The sequence below is a fragment of the Vulpes vulpes genome, chromosome 16 (assembly GCF_048418805.1).
Source record: "Vulpes vulpes isolate BD-2025 chromosome 16, VulVul3, whole genome shotgun sequence".
Lineage (NCBI taxonomy): Eukaryota > Metazoa > Chordata > Mammalia > Carnivora > Canidae > Vulpes > Vulpes vulpes.
Window position 1 is genome coordinate 66,807,135 of NC_132795.1, and position 17,999 is coordinate 66,825,133.

At 37.4% G+C, this 17,999-nt stretch overlaps 1 protein-coding gene across 2 annotated transcripts in view; it reads right to left on the reverse strand.

The window, feature by feature from the left end:
* The window catches only part of MRPS9 (mitochondrial ribosomal protein S9), a 62,480-nt gene that overhangs the window by 17,410 nt on the left and 27,071 nt on the right, over window positions 1-17,999 (reverse strand). The window contains exons 3-5 of one of the 2 annotated variants that reach the window (XM_025992382.2): window positions 12,086-12,148; window positions 11,965-11,995; window positions 3,152-3,231 (exon numbers count right to left, since the gene is read on the reverse strand). The exons of the other annotated variant lie outside the window; for it this stretch is intronic. Coding sequence (XP_025848167.1) covers window positions 3,152-3,231; window positions 11,965-11,995; window positions 12,086-12,148 — 174 coding nt within the window. The remainder of the gene's footprint in view (window positions 1-3,151; window positions 3,232-11,964; window positions 11,996-12,085; window positions 12,149-17,999) is intronic. 2 annotated transcript variants of the gene reach the window in all.

Sequence of the window (17,999 nt, forward strand, 5' to 3'; positions counted from 1 at the left end):
ACCATCAAAACTGGGAGCTCCCTTTCAGTACTCAACGATACGAACCTTCGAGAAACTCCTCAAGTCTCTTATTTCTCCTTAAACTACTTTTTACTGTTTAAGACACTCCTTGTTTACACTATCCTATATTTTTTACATTATGTATGTACACCATATTCACTCACTACAGTGTAAAATAAGTGGGTTTTTTGACTTTCCCAGAAACCTGAAGACATACATTGTATCCACAGGAAAAAGGGAGTTCCAAGGAAGGTGGTAACAACCTTTGGAAAGTAACACATTTACAAAGTCTGAGACAACATGGATCAGCACGTTTCTTCCACTTTAGGCTTTCCTATCATGCTTCACCTCTGGGCAGGAACAATAAATTGCTTCTTTCTTCTTGTCCTCATCTCCCCTGAAATGCTTCTCACAAAGACCGGATGGGCTGATGATAGGCCAATTGGAACCAGTGTTCACTAAAGCACTGTATGTTATCCTTAACTGCAAGCCACATCAGGACTCTCTTGTATTATTAGTTTCTGTGAGGTAATATAGAAGCTTATTATACAAACAGTGACCAAATACTAAAAAGAGGCATTATTACAGAAGAGAAGAAGGTTAATTGATGTCAGAAAGGTCTCTTGGGCAAAACTGCACACATGCTTTAGATCTGTGAGTTGTCTGTTTGTCAAAAAGCTTGGCTCATGACTGCCATGCTTCACACAATTACAGGTGGCCAATGATAAAAACCTAGTTTGGCTTAGGGTCTTTTTACCCCTTCACATGGTAAGAAACGGTAACAACAAACATATATTTCTAAGCATTTGAGGCCTGCCACAGTCTTTGGGGGCTGACTCCTTGCTGCAGTGGGACAGTAGGAGGGGGCTATCACCCTCCCACAGAACAGAAGGGTATCCTCCCTTCATCCCAAGAGAAGGCAGAACAAAGGAGTGAACAAACACACGAAGCAATTTCAAGTTTTATTCTTTTTCTTTATACCCAATGCCTGACTTCCCTACAATATTGCCTCTGTTAAGTGACCAGTGGATATTTAGTCACACGCTATTGCAAAGTAACAGTCTCTAGGAGGACATTCACCTGCATGACCTAGGAAATGTGCCTGGTAGGACTGCAGTTGTTAATTAATAATACTGGCCAGACAGGACACTAAAGTGATCGGCATAAGAAGTTTTGGAAACACAAGGTTTTATTAATTATCTGAATTAAAATGCTCCAGGCAAACCAAAAGATCTACAATTCATACGTGTAAACTGTTCTGATGAGCAATACAACCAATGCTAAGCCCCATACTGCTTGGGGAGTCAAAACTCCCAACAAAATAAACCGACCTAAATTACTGAGTTTGACTAAAATCGAAAAGCCCAAAGAATTCTGCTCTACATAACAGAAACTATTACTCAAAAAGGAAAACCAAAACAAAACTCCAAACCTTTATTAATCAGATGTAATTTGACATTTCAGTCAGCGTACAGTCGTATTTTATCCACTGAGAAACCGACTGGCTTCTCTAGCGGTACCTTTCTAAAACACATAAACCAACCCAAATAGAAGTTAGGCCTCTTCTACAATGTGTAATTTCTTCATTATGATGGAATGCAACAAAATATCTTGCCCTTGGGTTGCTCAGTTTCAGCCCAAACAAATGCAAATGGCTTGTCAGATGACAGCTGTTTGATAAGGCTCCTCTACAAGACCTGCATGCTTTACTTTTTTCCGTGAAACTCGGGATGAAAGGCAGAAGGCAGGAAGAGAATTAATGTAGCATACAGTCTAAAGGCAATGCTACAACCGTGATTAAGTAGAAAAGTTAAAAGGCACAGATTTTCCACAGCTTCGCTGCGTGCAACCCATCCGTGTAACAAGTTGACAGGCCTAGCGCGTCAGCTCCATCATCCCCTCCGACAGCTAAAACGCAGCACTGCATCCCTTTTCAGAGAAAATTTGCGTCTGCACCATGAAGCGTTGTACATTATTTCTTAGCACTGCAGGGGGCTCAAGTCCATATGGAACCTTCACAAATATTACCACAGATCAAACCGGCGGCATTGGGAGGCAGATTTGACATACCTATTTAAATGAACAGCAGGGGTCCTCGGGCAGCCTCGGGCTGCGGAGAAGCTCGGCGGAGAGCCAGCCCAGCTCCATTAGTCAGCAAAGACACACTCTACATTTATCATTCATTTCATTTCTGCCAGGGCAAGAAGCTCATTTGCCCAAGGTCAACAAAAAGCGAAAAGAAGGTTTTCTTTTTTTTTTTTTCCCCAAGAAATAAATGTACCTGACAAGTGAGGATTTTGTCCTTTGGGTGTGTGGAGCACAAATAAACACCAGAGAGTTCTAAAAGTGCCGAGTGAATGTGTGCCTGGGATTCAGGCAACCTGAAAGCTGACTGAGGACGTGGGGGGGGGGGGGGGGGGAGGGTGAGGGGGAAAGCCTGCTGAATGTTTTTGCAACTTTTAAAAATCATGTAATGAAGAAATAAAATCTGACATCGTGTTCTTAAAGGAAAATGGGGTCTGTTGTAAAAAACTGGGTATTAGCAATCTAGCCATTATGTTCACAGTACCCGAGGGAACCCCCAAATTTGCACACTATCAAACGCTTAGAGCTCTGAAACAAAATAAAAGCCGTTCCCAAGGACACTTGAACCCAGTTGCAAGTCAAAGTGTAATAAAACCATTTCTTAGGTCTTTTGGAGGCACAGATTCTAGACTCATAAGGCTGCATTCGTTTCTGAAAAGCTAAAACTGTGTACGAATAAACAAAAAGTACAGAGGACAATTTGACTCTCTCCATGGTAAATGCCTCACAGCCCATGACAGCAGCATATCCTCGCCCCTTTCCTGCTTCGTGCCTTACCTTCAATACACACACATGCATTATTACTGAGTGGGGCATCTATCTCTTACAATGATCTCAATCTGTAAGTACCAGCATTTTAAGGCCAAACCATCCTGATATAAATTCTATGATGCTTAATTACCTTCAGCAAAAATGAACAAATAAAGTCTTTTGACATACTGCCTTCTCTCCAGAGGTCTTAGTTCCATTCAATGTGAAACATACTAGGTGATCCTGAAGCTGAGCAAAATGTCTGGTACACTTAGCTCACAGTTCATATTATTAATCATCGATGTAATATACTTACATGCATTAATGAATAATACGCCTGTTTGCCAGTATAAAAGAGAAAATGAAATGGACGGCCATCTTCTCCCCATTGGATTGCTAATAAAAAGCCAGATGAAAACAAATAAAAATAAAAATAAAAATAAAAATGTATACAGAGACCAAATAGCTATACTTAACAGAAGTTAAAAGATATACCTACAATTCTGATTAACTTTTAAAATGACAAAACAGCTTTAATATTTAGGTCAGCATGTTTAACAAGTAAATATCTAGAATATTTAATATTCCATATCATTAACATAAAAAATGTTTATGCCTGATAAAATATTCCTATATATTTCATTATGAGAATTTCTAGAACCTGTTTTAAATAAACACATAAAACAGCAAAAATCATCTTGTTAGAACAAAGAAATTAGGTTTGGCTGTAAATATAACACGCTCTCATATTCTTAAAAAGGGAAACTGATAGAGTTAATGTCGTTATACATTCAGAAAATTAGGAAAAGGCATAATATAACAAAGAAAAAAACTAAATGGATTTTTCCATGCCACATTGTTTGTTCCAACTCTGTGGTGACATACCTCAGAGAGTTTCAATGTCTAAAACAGAAGGGGCCCCCACAAGGTGTTATGTGTAATTCCTTTTGAAATACAGATGGTCATTCACATCTAATAAACACCAAATGAACAGGAATGGAGTCACTGTAGTAAATAAACCAAACCTGACTCCACATCCTTTGCCCTTATTTCTACCGAGTTGTTTCTGTTAACCATTTGTGGAAACTCCAATACATTAAAAGTACACTTCTCTGTCAATTTCTGTCAATTACAGAAATTGAAAACTCTTTTCTCTCAAACTGTCATTTACTTTTTTTTTGTTTAAGAGACAGCATCTTTCTTCTTTTTTTTTTTTAAGGAACAAGGTACTTTATCTTTTGGGCAGGTGGACAAACACCAAGAGCTTCAATGTGTTTAAATCCTGTGTCACCTTTTAATTTGGTTTACAGTGTCTTTCATAATCAAGAAGTTTAAAATATATGTGTACTATAGAATCTGTCACTGTCCTCTTGGCTGATTTCCACTATCACCCCTACTAAGGAGCCTTGTTAGACATCTTTTCCCTAACTGCCTCCCTCAAGAACTTTTAATATCACACATATACTGTGTATCTGTTGATGTACACAGTGGCCCTTTGAAGGTCCATAAACATTCTAACAGCTCAGACTTTTCTCACCTCCTATGGATTCATTTATGCCCTCTCACGGACAACACCACTCCTATGGAGAGAGCATGCTTTAAGGCTTTGGGCTTTCTAAAAACTATTTTTCTATATTTTCTTCTGGAATTTGAATTTTTTTAATGTTCAGAAATTTTGCCTATCTGAAATCTATGTTCATCAGGCAGAAACCCAAGTTATCAATTACCTTGTCCAGCAAAGAGTTATTATCCCATTAGTTTTTTGATACTATACTCTTCCGTGGAGTAAATTTTTTTTTAAGATTCATTAATTTGGGGGGGGGGGCAGGAGAGCACATGCACAAGAGCAAGAATGAGCAGAGGGAAGGGCCAAGGGAGAAGAAAGTATCTCAAGCCGACTCCACATGGGGCTTGATCTCATGACCCGAGATCACGAACTGAACCAAAACCAAGAGTCAGACACTTAAGAGTGCACCACCCAGATGCTCCACTATGCTCTTCTGTTGAAATACCATCTGTACAGTGAGTAGGATATTTTTGTCTTCTGAGGATAACTGACATTACACAAAGGCCACTTTAAGTGAATATATTTAAAACAAAACCCAAAATTTCATAATAAACTACGAAGAAAAATCAATTTTGATAGGGATTTTTGCTTAAAAAAGGAAACCAGATTCTTATATGCCATTGGCTATGGATGAATTAAATACTTCAGGGGATCTCTGGGTGGCTCAGCGGTTTGGTACCTGCCTTTGGCCCAGGGCGCGATCCTGGGGTCCTGGGATCGAGTCCTGTGTTGGGCTCCCGGCATGGAGCCTGCTTCTCCCTCCTCCTGTGTCTCTGCCTCTCTCTCATGAATAAATAAATAAATCTTTAAAAAAAAATACTTTGCCAACATCGTTTTCACAGACTTCATGAAATCCTGTATATCTTCCAAATAACTTCACTATGTAATTCATTTTCATTGTATTGCTAAAGCCATTAGACAAATATCATGGTTGCAGGTAAGAGACTACCTTAAAACTTGGGAGGTGATGTTGAGCTGGGTCTCATTGCATGTATGAGTATGTGAGTATGTAGTGATGTGTGAGTATGTATATACTTGCTTTCATAATATTTCATTCAATCTAAGATGTTACAGATTTTAAGATGCCCCATCATGCATCTTATACAAAGGAAAAAATGCTGATCATTATAGTTTACATTAACTGTAAAATGAATCCAGTTGTCAAATGTTAAAACTGAAAAACTCAGAATTCACAAAATACGTCATAAACAAACATGCTGATGCTGAATACTCTAATCTGGCCCACTGGTCTGTCAGAATACTGCACCACTGCCATCATTTGATTAAAAAACACTTTTTGCTGCATTTTGATAGCTGGTAGGGTGTTTCCTACATTATTCTTATTTCTCTTTAAAAAATGTCTTGCTGCTTCTTGAACATTTACTCTCTCAAATAAAGTGCAGAAGTTTTTTCCAAAAGTCCTAGCGGGACTTTGATAAAAAATTTATTACAGTTATTACTAGTTTTTAAAGAAGCAACCTTGCAGTATCTTTCCTTACAGGAACATGAAATCTTTTCTCTAGCTATTAGAGTTTCACTTATGAGCTTTAAGTTTCATAATTTTCTACATAAAACTCTTGCATATTTTTACAAGTTTTATCTGTATTTTAGTTTTTGTTTTTCTTGACACTGCCCTCATTTAATTATTTTCTATAAAATTAACTTTATTACACAATATATACCCTTCTTTCACTACTTTTTCAACAGACTTTTTTAACAGTTCACAGCAGGGTTGAGAGTAAAGTAGAGATTTTCTATATACCATCTTTCCCTCCACATATGCATAGCCACCTCCCCTACCCTTGTGGTACTTTTCTTATAAGTGATGAAACTACTCTGGCACATCATTATCACTCTAAGTCCAGAGTTCACATTAGGGTTTACTTGTGCTACATACTCGGTGGGTTTGGATCCACCACTATAATATCACAGAGTAGTTTCAGAGCCCTAAGAATCCTGTGTTCGGGGTGCCTGGGTGGCTCAGTGGTTGAGCATCTGCCTTCAGCTCAGGTTGGACACCAGGGAAGTACCACATCAGGCTCCTCACAGGGAGCCTGCTTCTCCCTCTACCTGTGTCTCTGCCCTTGTGTCTCTCATGAATAAATAAAATCTTAAAAAAAAAAAAAACAAAACTCTGTGTTCCACCTACTCCCCTTCACCGCTGGCAACCACTAATGTTTCCACTGCTTCCATAGTTTAGCCTTTTCCAGAATGTCATATACTGAGAACCATACGGTAGGTAGCCATTGCAGATTGGCTTCTTTCACTTGGTCATTTGCATTTAAGTCTCTTCCCTGTCTTCTCATGGCTTGATAACACCTTTCTTTCTAGTGCTAAAGAATATTCCACTGTCTATTGATACCACGGTTTAATTACCCATTCATATGCCGAAGGACACCTTGGTTACTTCCAAGTTTCAGCAATAATGAACAGAGCTGCTATAAACATCTGTCTGCAGGTTTCTGTGTGGATTTAAGAGTTCAATCCCTCTGGATAAATACCAAGGAACACAAATGCTGGATTGTATGGAAGAGTATGTTTAGAAATCGCCAAACTATCTTTCCAAGTGTTTGTAGCATTTTTGCATTTCCATCAGTGATGAATGAGAACTCCTGTTCATCAACATCCTTGGACAATTTGGTGGTATCAGTGTTGTGGATTTTGGCCATTCTAATAGGTGTGTAGTGGTGCCTCACTGTTGCTTTAATTGGTATTTCCCTGATGTGAAGCATCTTTTCATATGCTTGTTTGCCATGTATACACGTTCTGTGGTATCTATTAAGAACTTCGGCCAATTTTTAAATTGGTCACTGGTTTTCTCACTGTTGAGTTTTAAGAGTTCCTTGTGTATTTTGGATAACAGTCTTTTATCAGGTATGCCTTTTCCAAATATTTTCTACAACCTGTGGCTTGTCTTTTCATTCTCTTGACAGTGTCTTTCTCACAGCAGGAAGTTTTAATTTTAATGAAATCCAGCTTCTCCTTTGGTGTTGTATATAAAAAGCCATGGCCAAACCCAAGGTCTTCTGGGTTATTAATTATTGATTCAATTTCTTTAATTGATATAGGCCTATTAAAATTGTCTATTTCTGCTGTAAGTTGTGGCAGATTGTATCTAATCTACAAGGAATTGGTCCACTTCACGTAGGTTATCAAATCTATAGGCACAGAGTTGTTCACAGTATTCCTTGATTATCCTTTTAATGTCTCTGGGATCTGCAGCGGTATCCCCTCTTTCATTTCTGGTACTAGTAATCTGTGTCCTTGCTCCTTTCTTTCAAGTAGGACACTAGAGGCTCATCAATTTTCCTGATAAAATAAAACTGACATATAAAATCTATTATCAAAGAACCAGCTTTTGTTGATTTTCTCCACTGCTTTCCTGTTTTTAACTTCACTGACTTTTGCTGTAATTTTTATCATTTCTTTCTTCAACTTCCTTTGGATTTAATTTGCTCTTCTTTGTCTAGTTTCCTAAGATGGAAGCTTAGATAAGTGATTTCAGATAGTCTTTTCTACTACACACATTCAATGATATAAATTTCCCTCTGAACGCTTCTTTTGCTCACTCTTTTTATAAAGATTAAATATTAGAATTCACTTGCCAGAGGCAAAGCTGAAGTTTATTGTTCTAAACTCTTTCAGTACATTTACCTATGTCTATCTACTGAAATACAGAGGACTGTCTGCATGTTTTTTAAAAACACAAATGGTATTAGGCTGTATTTACTTCCTATAGACTATTTGTTTTCCCCTCCCCCAAAATTCATCTTGGAACCTAATCCCTGATGTGCAGGTATTTTGGTGTGGGGCCTTTGGGAGGCAAAGCCCTCATAAACAGGATGAGTGACTTCACAGAAGGAACCCCAGAGATCCTGGGTCCCTTCACCATGTGAGGACACAGGGAAAGATAGTGGTCTATGAACCAGGAAGCAGGCTCTCACCTGGTGTCTTGATTTTGGACTTTCCAGCCTCTAGGACTAGGAGAAATAAATTTCTGGGGTTTATACACCACCCAGTGTATGGTAACTTGAATGGACTAAGACAACACTACACCATTTTCACTTCCTTTTCTCACCTAACAGAGTGTCTTATCTGTACTAATACAACTAGAACTACTTCTTTCTTTTTTTGGAGAGCAAGAGGTGAGAGAGACAGGGTGCACATGTGAGCAAGCATGAATGAGTCTGGGCAGGGAGTAGGGGCAGAGGGAGAGGGAGAGAGGGATAATCTTAAGTAGGCTCCAGTATCAGTGCAGAGCCCAACACAAGGCTGGATCTCAAAACTCTGAGATCATGACCTAAGCTGAAATTAAGAGTCAGATGCTTAACAAAGACTAAGCCACTCAGGCACCCCTGGAACTACCTCTCTTGATCATCAGTATACTACTCTATAGTAGGATTCTCTGATGGTTTAGTTAGCTACCCTAAATTTTTGCTGATATATAATATTTACAATTTTTAATCTGATAAGTGATAATGACCACCTGTCATTTTTATAGAATACTGTTTCTGATCTGATAATTTCCTATGTTTACTACTTGTATTTTCATTTATGAATAACCTACTTTGTTGGATACTTAACTGACTGTGCCCCTGTTGCTTTTTAAATTTATGCTTTTTCCCAAAGAGAATTTGAATTTTAAAATAGATAATTTATTGATCTTTGTCCTCTGCATTTTTGTATGACTTAAGGGTATAACATTATCCATTATTTGATAGTTATATGTTTATCCTCCAACTAGCCATTTTATTAAATTCTATTTTAGAATGTAAATTTCTTAATTCCAAAATCATAATGAACTTTTAAGGAATAGTAGTGGTACCACCTGGGCTGCCCTATTCAAATTCTTTAGAGCCTTAGTTAACAGCTTTTCCTATGAACATCTCAATGTTAAATGCATGGTACAAAAAGGCTCATCATGGTCGTCAAATCCATTTAAAAGATATTAGATTCCATTAATATAAATTAACATTCTTGTCTCATCAAACCACTCTTCAACCTCCTTGAATTCTATTTCATCTAGTGTTAGGTGCTATTCCTTGTGTCTGTCATCAATCTGGTATATATCTTTGTTTTTTTCTGATATTTTTATCACTTGTCTTAAACAATGGAGCAGGATTTTTATGTTAACTCAATCTGGAAGCTTCTATCTTTTAAGAAAGGAAGTAACAGCACTTTACAAGAATTATAAACTATTCAAATCTAAATTTCACTGATATTTCTTAACACAAAAATTAGTTTGTCACATGTTTACAAAGTACAAAATTGGTAGGTAGGTGGCAAAAAAATATTTTGCTAATTCTAAAGGAATCCCGTCTAAATACAGTTAACTACAATGTGATAAAATCCTACGATACTAACATAGTTCCAAAAAAAACAGGAGCATTTTGCAGGGATGTCTAGGAGTTTCAGTTGTTACATTCCAGCTGATAGTAATAAACTTCTGAGAAGCTGGTATGATTTGAAAGAAATAGTTTCAGAGGGGCAGATGTACAATAGATGCAACTAGTAGATAGAGATACACAAAGAGAAGAAGACATGTAAATGAGGAGCCTGTGAGGCTGAAATAGGGAAGCCACTAACAATAATTTTTAAAAAGTCAGTTATAACATTTACAGAAAAGCCACTAAATTTAAGTTTCTATGCCTTGTATATAGTTTTGTTTCAATAAGCCTGAGCTGCATCTTCAAAGTGACATACACTTATAATACAGCCTTCATTTATTATCTCCCCAAGAGCTATCAACTGAAATGATATTATAGTTTATAATCAACTATGTCAAAGAATTCAGGAAAATATAAAACACAATACAGTTATGAAAAGACCCTTAATTTTTATAACAAGATTCAAAATAAAAGTTATCATTTCAAAGAGTGAAATGGAGCAACAGAATGAAAGCAGGCCTAGCTCTGGGGACGCCTATGTGGCTCAGCCTGTTAAACATCTACCATCCGCTCGGGTCATGGTCCAAGGGTCCTGAGATCGAGCCCCACATCAATCGCTCTACTCAGCGGGGTGTCTGCTTCTCCCTCTCCTCTTTGCCCCTCCTCATACTCTCTCTCAAATAAATAAATAAAATCTTAAAAAAAAAATGCCTAGCTCTGAACACAGACTTAGCAGAAATATCAATGTAAAAACAAATACATTTTTTATTGAAATACCTGCTCTCTAATCAATCTCTACCAAATCGGCTCTAAAAGATACTGAGTAATGCTGCCTGCACAATGAGTATCTGTGGCTACCATGATCTTCTCTAGGATATCCACACATTTTGCTACTGAGTTACATGCTTACTAAGAGTCAGCTGTGTCAATTCTCAAACCTGTTTATTACAATAGTACTTATTTCTATAATTACATGAATTAAATATTACATAAACAGATGAAATAAGAGTGGAAACAGAAGAGAGAGTTTTTGCTTCTATGAAACTAGGTTAAATGCTTTTTAAAAACTGAAAGGCAAATTACTTAAAAAAAAAAAAAGGTTTATTTCACTTCAGTGTGGCTAGAGGAAAAATCTGTAGAAATATAGAAACATTCTGCACTCAGATCTCTTAGGAACTTTAAGTTCTTTGCTCCACTGTGAGGAAACCAAAACTAAAAAAACTTTGATGATTCCTCAATGACAGCAGGGGTATGCAAAATAAATAGGAAAAAACAGATACCTACTCAAAGAAAAAAAAATCCTCTACAGTTGTAGCAAAAGATGAACATATATAAATTTATGCTGAATGTTTTTAAGAAGTAATTTCTAGCTTTAGTACTTTAAAAAAATTTTTTTAGTACTAAAAAAAAATTATTTTTCAAAATAGGCTCGACACCCAGTGTGGAGCCCAATGAGTGGCTTGAACTCATGACCCAGAGATTAAGACCTGAACTGAGATCACCCAGGCCACCTCCTAGCTTTAGTACTTTTTAAATTACCAGATAACTACCACCAGTCCATACTGGCTAACAGGCTTTTAATGTAAATTAGGAAAGAGTAAATATATTATTTCATTGAAAGCTTAAAGCCTGCTGTATGTTTCTGTCAAAATTTAATTTTACACATTTAAGAGACAAAGAGAAAATTTTAAAAGAAGCAAGGAAAACAGAAGGCTATGCAAGAACAATGGCTACCTGCTCATTAGAAACAGTGTGAGGCAAAAGACAATGGAATTGTATCAATAAAGGAAAGATCAAAAAAAGGGGGGGGGGGAGGAACCTATATTCAGTGAAAATGCTTCCGAAATGAACAAAAATTTTAAATTTTTTTGGCAAATCAGTTTCCAGCAGATCTGTACCAAACTCAAAAAAGGCATGTTAGAATGCAAATAAATCAGTCTAATAGTACAGGCATAAACTCTAACCTGATCTAATTATGGTATTATTTAATTAAAAAGAAATAATTTGTAAATTCCAGCCATTTATTATTAGTTATAAAATATCACTGACTGACTGCACAACTGCCAAGATATGGGAATATGTCTCCACCTTTTGTGGGCAACTGCTAATATGTAATGTAACACTGTAACACTACAGTAAAGGAAGAACTGTTCATTCATTCTTGAGCAAACTCACCTCTTTGTTTTGGAAAAATCTGTTCAGGATGCTGTAAAATAAATTACAGTGCATTAGATAATTACTGTAAGATATTATAAATCTAAGTGAAATTTTAAAAAATATTAATGAAGATAACTACCTTCATTATTGGCCTGGCTTGCTTCTCAAACAAACCACTTGGAAAAAGGTAAGCAATAGCTTTCTGAAAATATACACAAAGGTTAATTAATGACTGTTATAAACACAAGTTAATGTTATGACAAACAGCTACTGAGTACTCAGTATCAAACTAAGGATATCAAACTAAGAATTTCATATACATTGTCTCATCTTATAATCCTTTAAATGGGTAATAAAATAACCACATATACATCCCCCCCAAAGAAAAATTATTTGTAACTCTTAAACTGGTTATTAACAATTTCCAAGTGTCAGTTTCCAACATGAATATGACACCACAAATCTCTCTTTTTTAAAAGCAAATGGAGGTGTTCCTATACAACCTCCACAGTATTGTGCTCAAGAGCACCCCTTCTAACTTCTCTTTGGCAGTGCAAATATCAAAGACCGAATACTGAGAAGAGCAGGCTCCAAGCCTCATCCACCGTGACAGCCCTAACGTTTTTAGATGCTCTTTGAACTCTTCCCTAGGAAGTTGTGAGAGGTTTTTAAACTACCTTTTTCCAACCAAGTTCTCTTAAATGTCTATTTCTCAATGGGGATGCTATTGGCATTTTGAGTGTGACAGCTCTGTTGCAGGCAGCCTTCCCCTTCTCCTATACTGCAGGGTGCTTAACACCCCTGGTCCTTCTCCACAATCAATGCCAGGAACATCCCTAGTGCCTGTGAAAAATCTCGCCCCCACACACTGCCTAAAGCCCCTCACCTCCTAGTACTGCCACCAACTTGAGAACCACCATGTAAGCCATGACAGCGTCTTCTCCAACACGCTCCTCACAATTAAAAGCAAACCATATGCATTTTCATTTCCCTTGCACGGTGTCAGATGTCTGTGGCCTTGGATCTTATTAGCACTACATCTGAACTCTGAAGGAACTGGTAGTTCATGTAAACACAGTGCTGCTCCTTTAGAGAGGCTGCTCTTTGGACAGGCCTTTCTGCCTTCCCACACAGTAAATGAGCTAGATCAGATTCCGCTGCTGAAAGTAGGGACCTACAACTTGGGGCTTATAAAATCAATTCTATTAGGGAGCCCATCTGTGTTTCTGGGTCAACCTCATTCTTGCATTCAGCCTTCGGGCAATAGAACGGACACTAAAGGAACCCTTAGATCAAACATCAGAGTGCTAATTTTGTGAACATTTTTTTTTAAAAAAAGGGACTCCTCTGCCTCCCTTCTCTGAGGGAGAAAAGGTGAACTTTTTAAGAAGTGATGTTGAGACAACTCATTGCCACTTGGAAAAAGATAAAAGTGGATGCAAGCCCAACAACGTACAGGAGAATAACCTGCAGATGGGGCAGACAGCTAAATAGCAGAAATCAAATCAAACAAGAACTACAAGAAAACATAGCATATTCCTTTATATAACCTATATCCCCACAGGCAAAACCAACATCATTACAGGTTATTCACCGATTTATAACAAAATTTAGAACACCGCCCCCCTCCCCAACAAGGTTGGTTGCATAAATGATGGCACATCCATCCCACTCTAGTCATTTCAGTCAAAAAAGACTGAAAAGCAAGATGCAAAGGAAATGTACTTAGAGTGTGACCTTTGGTGTAAGAAAAGGAAGAAAACACAAACAGGAATAGGGGAAAATATACACAGGTTTCTTTCCACAAGGGAAAGTACAGTAGAAACTAATAAAAGTCATGCTTTATAAAGGAGTGTGTGGCGGCAGGGTGAGGGACACAGAGATGAGTAAAGCTTCCCTGGGTATGCCTTTAATTCAGCTTAACTTTGAAGCATGAATAGGTTGTACATATTAAAGACTAAAATTTTCAAAAGAAACTCTAAAATTTAATATAAACAAATAAACCTAATTTCTAATGACAAAAGAAAAACAGCAAAATCTTCAACTTTACTTGGAAGGTTTATGGCTAGTAACATTAATGTTAAAATTAATATTAAAATTCAGAAACATTTTGTGTATATTACACCATAAAGTAAGTGAATGTATTAATTACACGGTGACCAAAATGTTACTGTAGGAGAAGAGATACAAATATACAAGAAATGTAATGTTAAATTTGAATTGGACAAATCAATGCATACTTGTGATCTTTAAAAAATACTATTCCCTGGATTATTCCTACAAATTTAAACGATAATACTTTTTAGTTTTGTCCCCTGAAGGAGCATAGAAGCAATGAAACTCTAGGAGCAATGAGTGGCCCCTAGCATCCAAATCTTGGTTTCTAAATACAATTTCCTAGTATAAGGAACAGAGTATCTTAGAAAAATGGTTAATTCTAGGCCCAAGGCAGGGAAAGTACAAAATAAGTCTGAGACACCTTCCCATGCCAGAAAGCAAGAAAGTGTATGAAAGGACAGAGAAGCCAGTTTCAAGGAGCTCCCACTTGGGACAATGTGAACATCAAAAAGAAAACGGCAATGCCTTATAATACACTCAATATGTACATGTTGAAGAATGTGCCTCTACAGACACACACACACTCTCTCTCACTCTCCAGGGTTCTGAGGTAGGAGGCAAAGAGAAAAGGAAAGCCTCTTTATGAAACAACACCCGTTAATAAAAGTAGGAGGAATGGCAGAAGGAGAAAAATCACTGTTTTATAACTTCCAAAGTAAACATCAATTTCAGGAAAGCATCACTAGTGGATGCCAAAGTCATCTTCTTAGCTACAAGAGGAAAAAGTTCCCTTTACAATGAAGAGGTCTACTGGTCACCACATCAAATAAGGGATCAGACATACAATCAATAGTGGGACAAACTCATTATGTACCTCCTGGTATGAAGGAATAAGAAGTATACAGAATCATGTAAGTATTACCCTTTATACATTCTAGATCTAATCACAAGGAAGCAAGTAGAAAGCCAGAATGTGGACAACTATAGAAGCCAGACAAGTGGTCTGGATTCTACAAAACAACTAGCCAGCTATAAAGACATCTTGGGGAAAACTGAGGAAATTTAAGTATAGACTATACAATACATGGCATTATAGAATTATTATAATTGTATTAAATATAATAGTGGTATCGTGGAAAAATGATATAAAGGATGTACGTATTTAGGGGTACATGCTGATATGTTTATTTAGGGGTTAGGTGTTATGCTATGTGCATTTTCAATGGCTCACTCAAACTTTTATATATACAGAGACAAGGGAAATGTGGCAAAATGCTAAAAACTGGCAAATCTACATGAAAGATGTATATATGTGTGTTTGTATTCACTGAATATTCAAGTCTTCTGGAAATTTGAAAAATAAAAAGCTGAGGAAAATGTTAAAAATTAAAAAGTAAGTCATTTAAATCTTTCCAAACCTAAACTGTCTCAGCAGGGCCACCATGAGCCTACAGCACCTGTAGACCAGATGGACATCAGGCCTGGTTCCCACAGTCAGACACGGTAGCCCCAAGGCTGGTCAGACATCGTAGCCAAGAGGCTACTGACCCAGGGCTTGCATAAGACTATTAGCGTGAACACTGAAGTACAACCTGTAGCCTGAGGTGAGCGTGCCAGAGTTATGGGGGATAGGGGACAGAGCTGCAACTAACTTTCAAGTCACATTCAAGCTGTCAATGGCATTCATCTTCAAATATAAAAATTACTAGTAACCTAGGTGAGAGTCCATGAGGGTAGTGAAAATGTAAAGGATTCTAGCCTGCAGCTAGATTTCTCATGAAAACTAAGATGCAGACAAGTCACCAGGAAGTTAACTGGTAGAACGTGAAAATAAAGCCTCAATTGCAAAGGCTGTCTAGGTCTTACAAATAAAAAACAAGTTAATAAAGAATTTGCTGGAAATTTCCTGATTTCCTAAAGGAATCCGGAAAAGTAGCACTGCCTCAAAAACAAAAACAAAACTCTTCTGCTAAGAATAAATTAACAGATATTTACTAATTCAGAATTCCTCACTATATTGATTATATTTTATTTATTTATTTTAGAGAGAGCATGCAATTGGGGCGGGGGGCGGGCAGAAGGAGGGACAAGCTGACTTGGCACTGAGCATGACACAGAACTCAATACGATGACCCTGAGATCAAAATCTGAGCCAGACACAAGACAGATGCTTAACCAACTGAGCCACTCAGGCGCTCCTAAGTGAGAATAATAACACAACCAACTATACTGTATTGTACTATTTTATACTATACTACACACTATATACTCTATTACTAATTATTGATATGGCATATACAATGTACTACGCTTATATATTGTACCAAGTATTATTACATTTGTACCAAACTACATTAGTTTTGTACTACGTACTATGGAAAAGGACCACAGAGCAAGATACCATGGTAGAGAAACAACCAAATCACAAATTCAGTAAAAACAATGAAAAACCAAGGATGGCAGAAAAAGGAACAAAGGAAGAAACAACACATAAGGTAAACTTTTTTTTTTTTTTTTCAAAATCTGTATTATATCTTTTCTACCAGATTATGAGGAATATGCTTCCTAATTCCAGTGTTCTATTAGTCATACACTGGTTACTGTTTTCAACCAAACAGAAGATACAAAACAGGAAAGTCACACTCCTGAGTGGTCTGTCACTGTTCAGCAGACCTAACCTATTACTTCCATTTATCTCCTATGGGCACTCTAAATAGATTTCTTACAAGTTCTGAGGCAAAGAGACCTGGATTTTATGAAAAAATAATTTTGTTGGCTTTCTGGGTCTGTATAACTTGTTTTAATAGTTGTTAAAACTCAAGTCAGTGAATATCGTTTGGAAAAAATAGTACTCACAGGAAAAGAATTTTGAGTGTTAGGATGAAGTTGAGTAGCCCACTGATGTGTTCTGGGCACAGCATCATGTGCTGTACCACAGTAAAACCCTTACTTTCACTGCACTTCAGAATTCAGAACAGAGGGAGTGGTGAATGTGTAAATAATCTAAGACCCTTACTATGTCCTATAACCATAAAAATATCCTCTGGTAACACCATTCCCAGTGATTCTAACTTGTAAGGACATCAGCTTTATCTAGTTGTTGTGGGGATTAAATAAGGTACTGGCAAAAGTACAGCACCCAGTAGGCACTAGATAAATGTTAGCTATACAAAAATGTTCTATGTGAAATACTTCCTCACAATATTTTAAGACTTAAAGTGGCAAAGCTAGAACTTGAACCTTCTGATATTTAATTTCTGAATGTGCTCTTCCCTGTTGAGGTTAGGGAACCAACCTAGGTCTCTCAGAAAACAGATTTACTTCTCCACTGGTATCAAGGACATTCAGCTCTTTAGCAATAAAATTAGGAGAAAGCCCAACTGTGCTCAAAGGAAAAAACAGTGACCATTCACCGTAAATCAATTTTACTCAACAAATACTCATCACACCGAAGTTCTAGGTACTCTGCTAGTTTAGGAAGATATAGTTCCTGATCGCATTCTAGCAGTGGAGACAGAGTCACACATAATCTCAAATACGGGGGGATGGGGGGGGGGGTGTCACTGTCACAGTGTATATTGCTTAGTAAAATATACCCAGGACCTGTGCTGAAACTATTTCTAGGTTACACGGCAGGAACTAAGGGAAGTGGTCACTTACTTTTCTCAACAATATTTTTCATCTGGCTCTTCTTAGCAGTCACTTGTTCTTGCCAAGTAAGGTTACCTTTACATTGTTTTCTTTGCCTGGAATACCATTGTTCCATTTCTCCATTAAACATATTCTTGTCTTCTGAGACCTAGATCAAATACCAGCCCTCCTGAGGGATCTCTCCTAACTTCCTGGGCTCTGTGATTTCCTCTTTGTCTATACCTACTGGGGCAATCTCCAGACTTGCCTGCGCCCTACCACCTCAAACAAACTGGAGAGACAGAGGTTTTAGGTGTCTCCAGACCCACACCATTTGGCCAGTCTATTCTCTCCCCTGTCCTTCC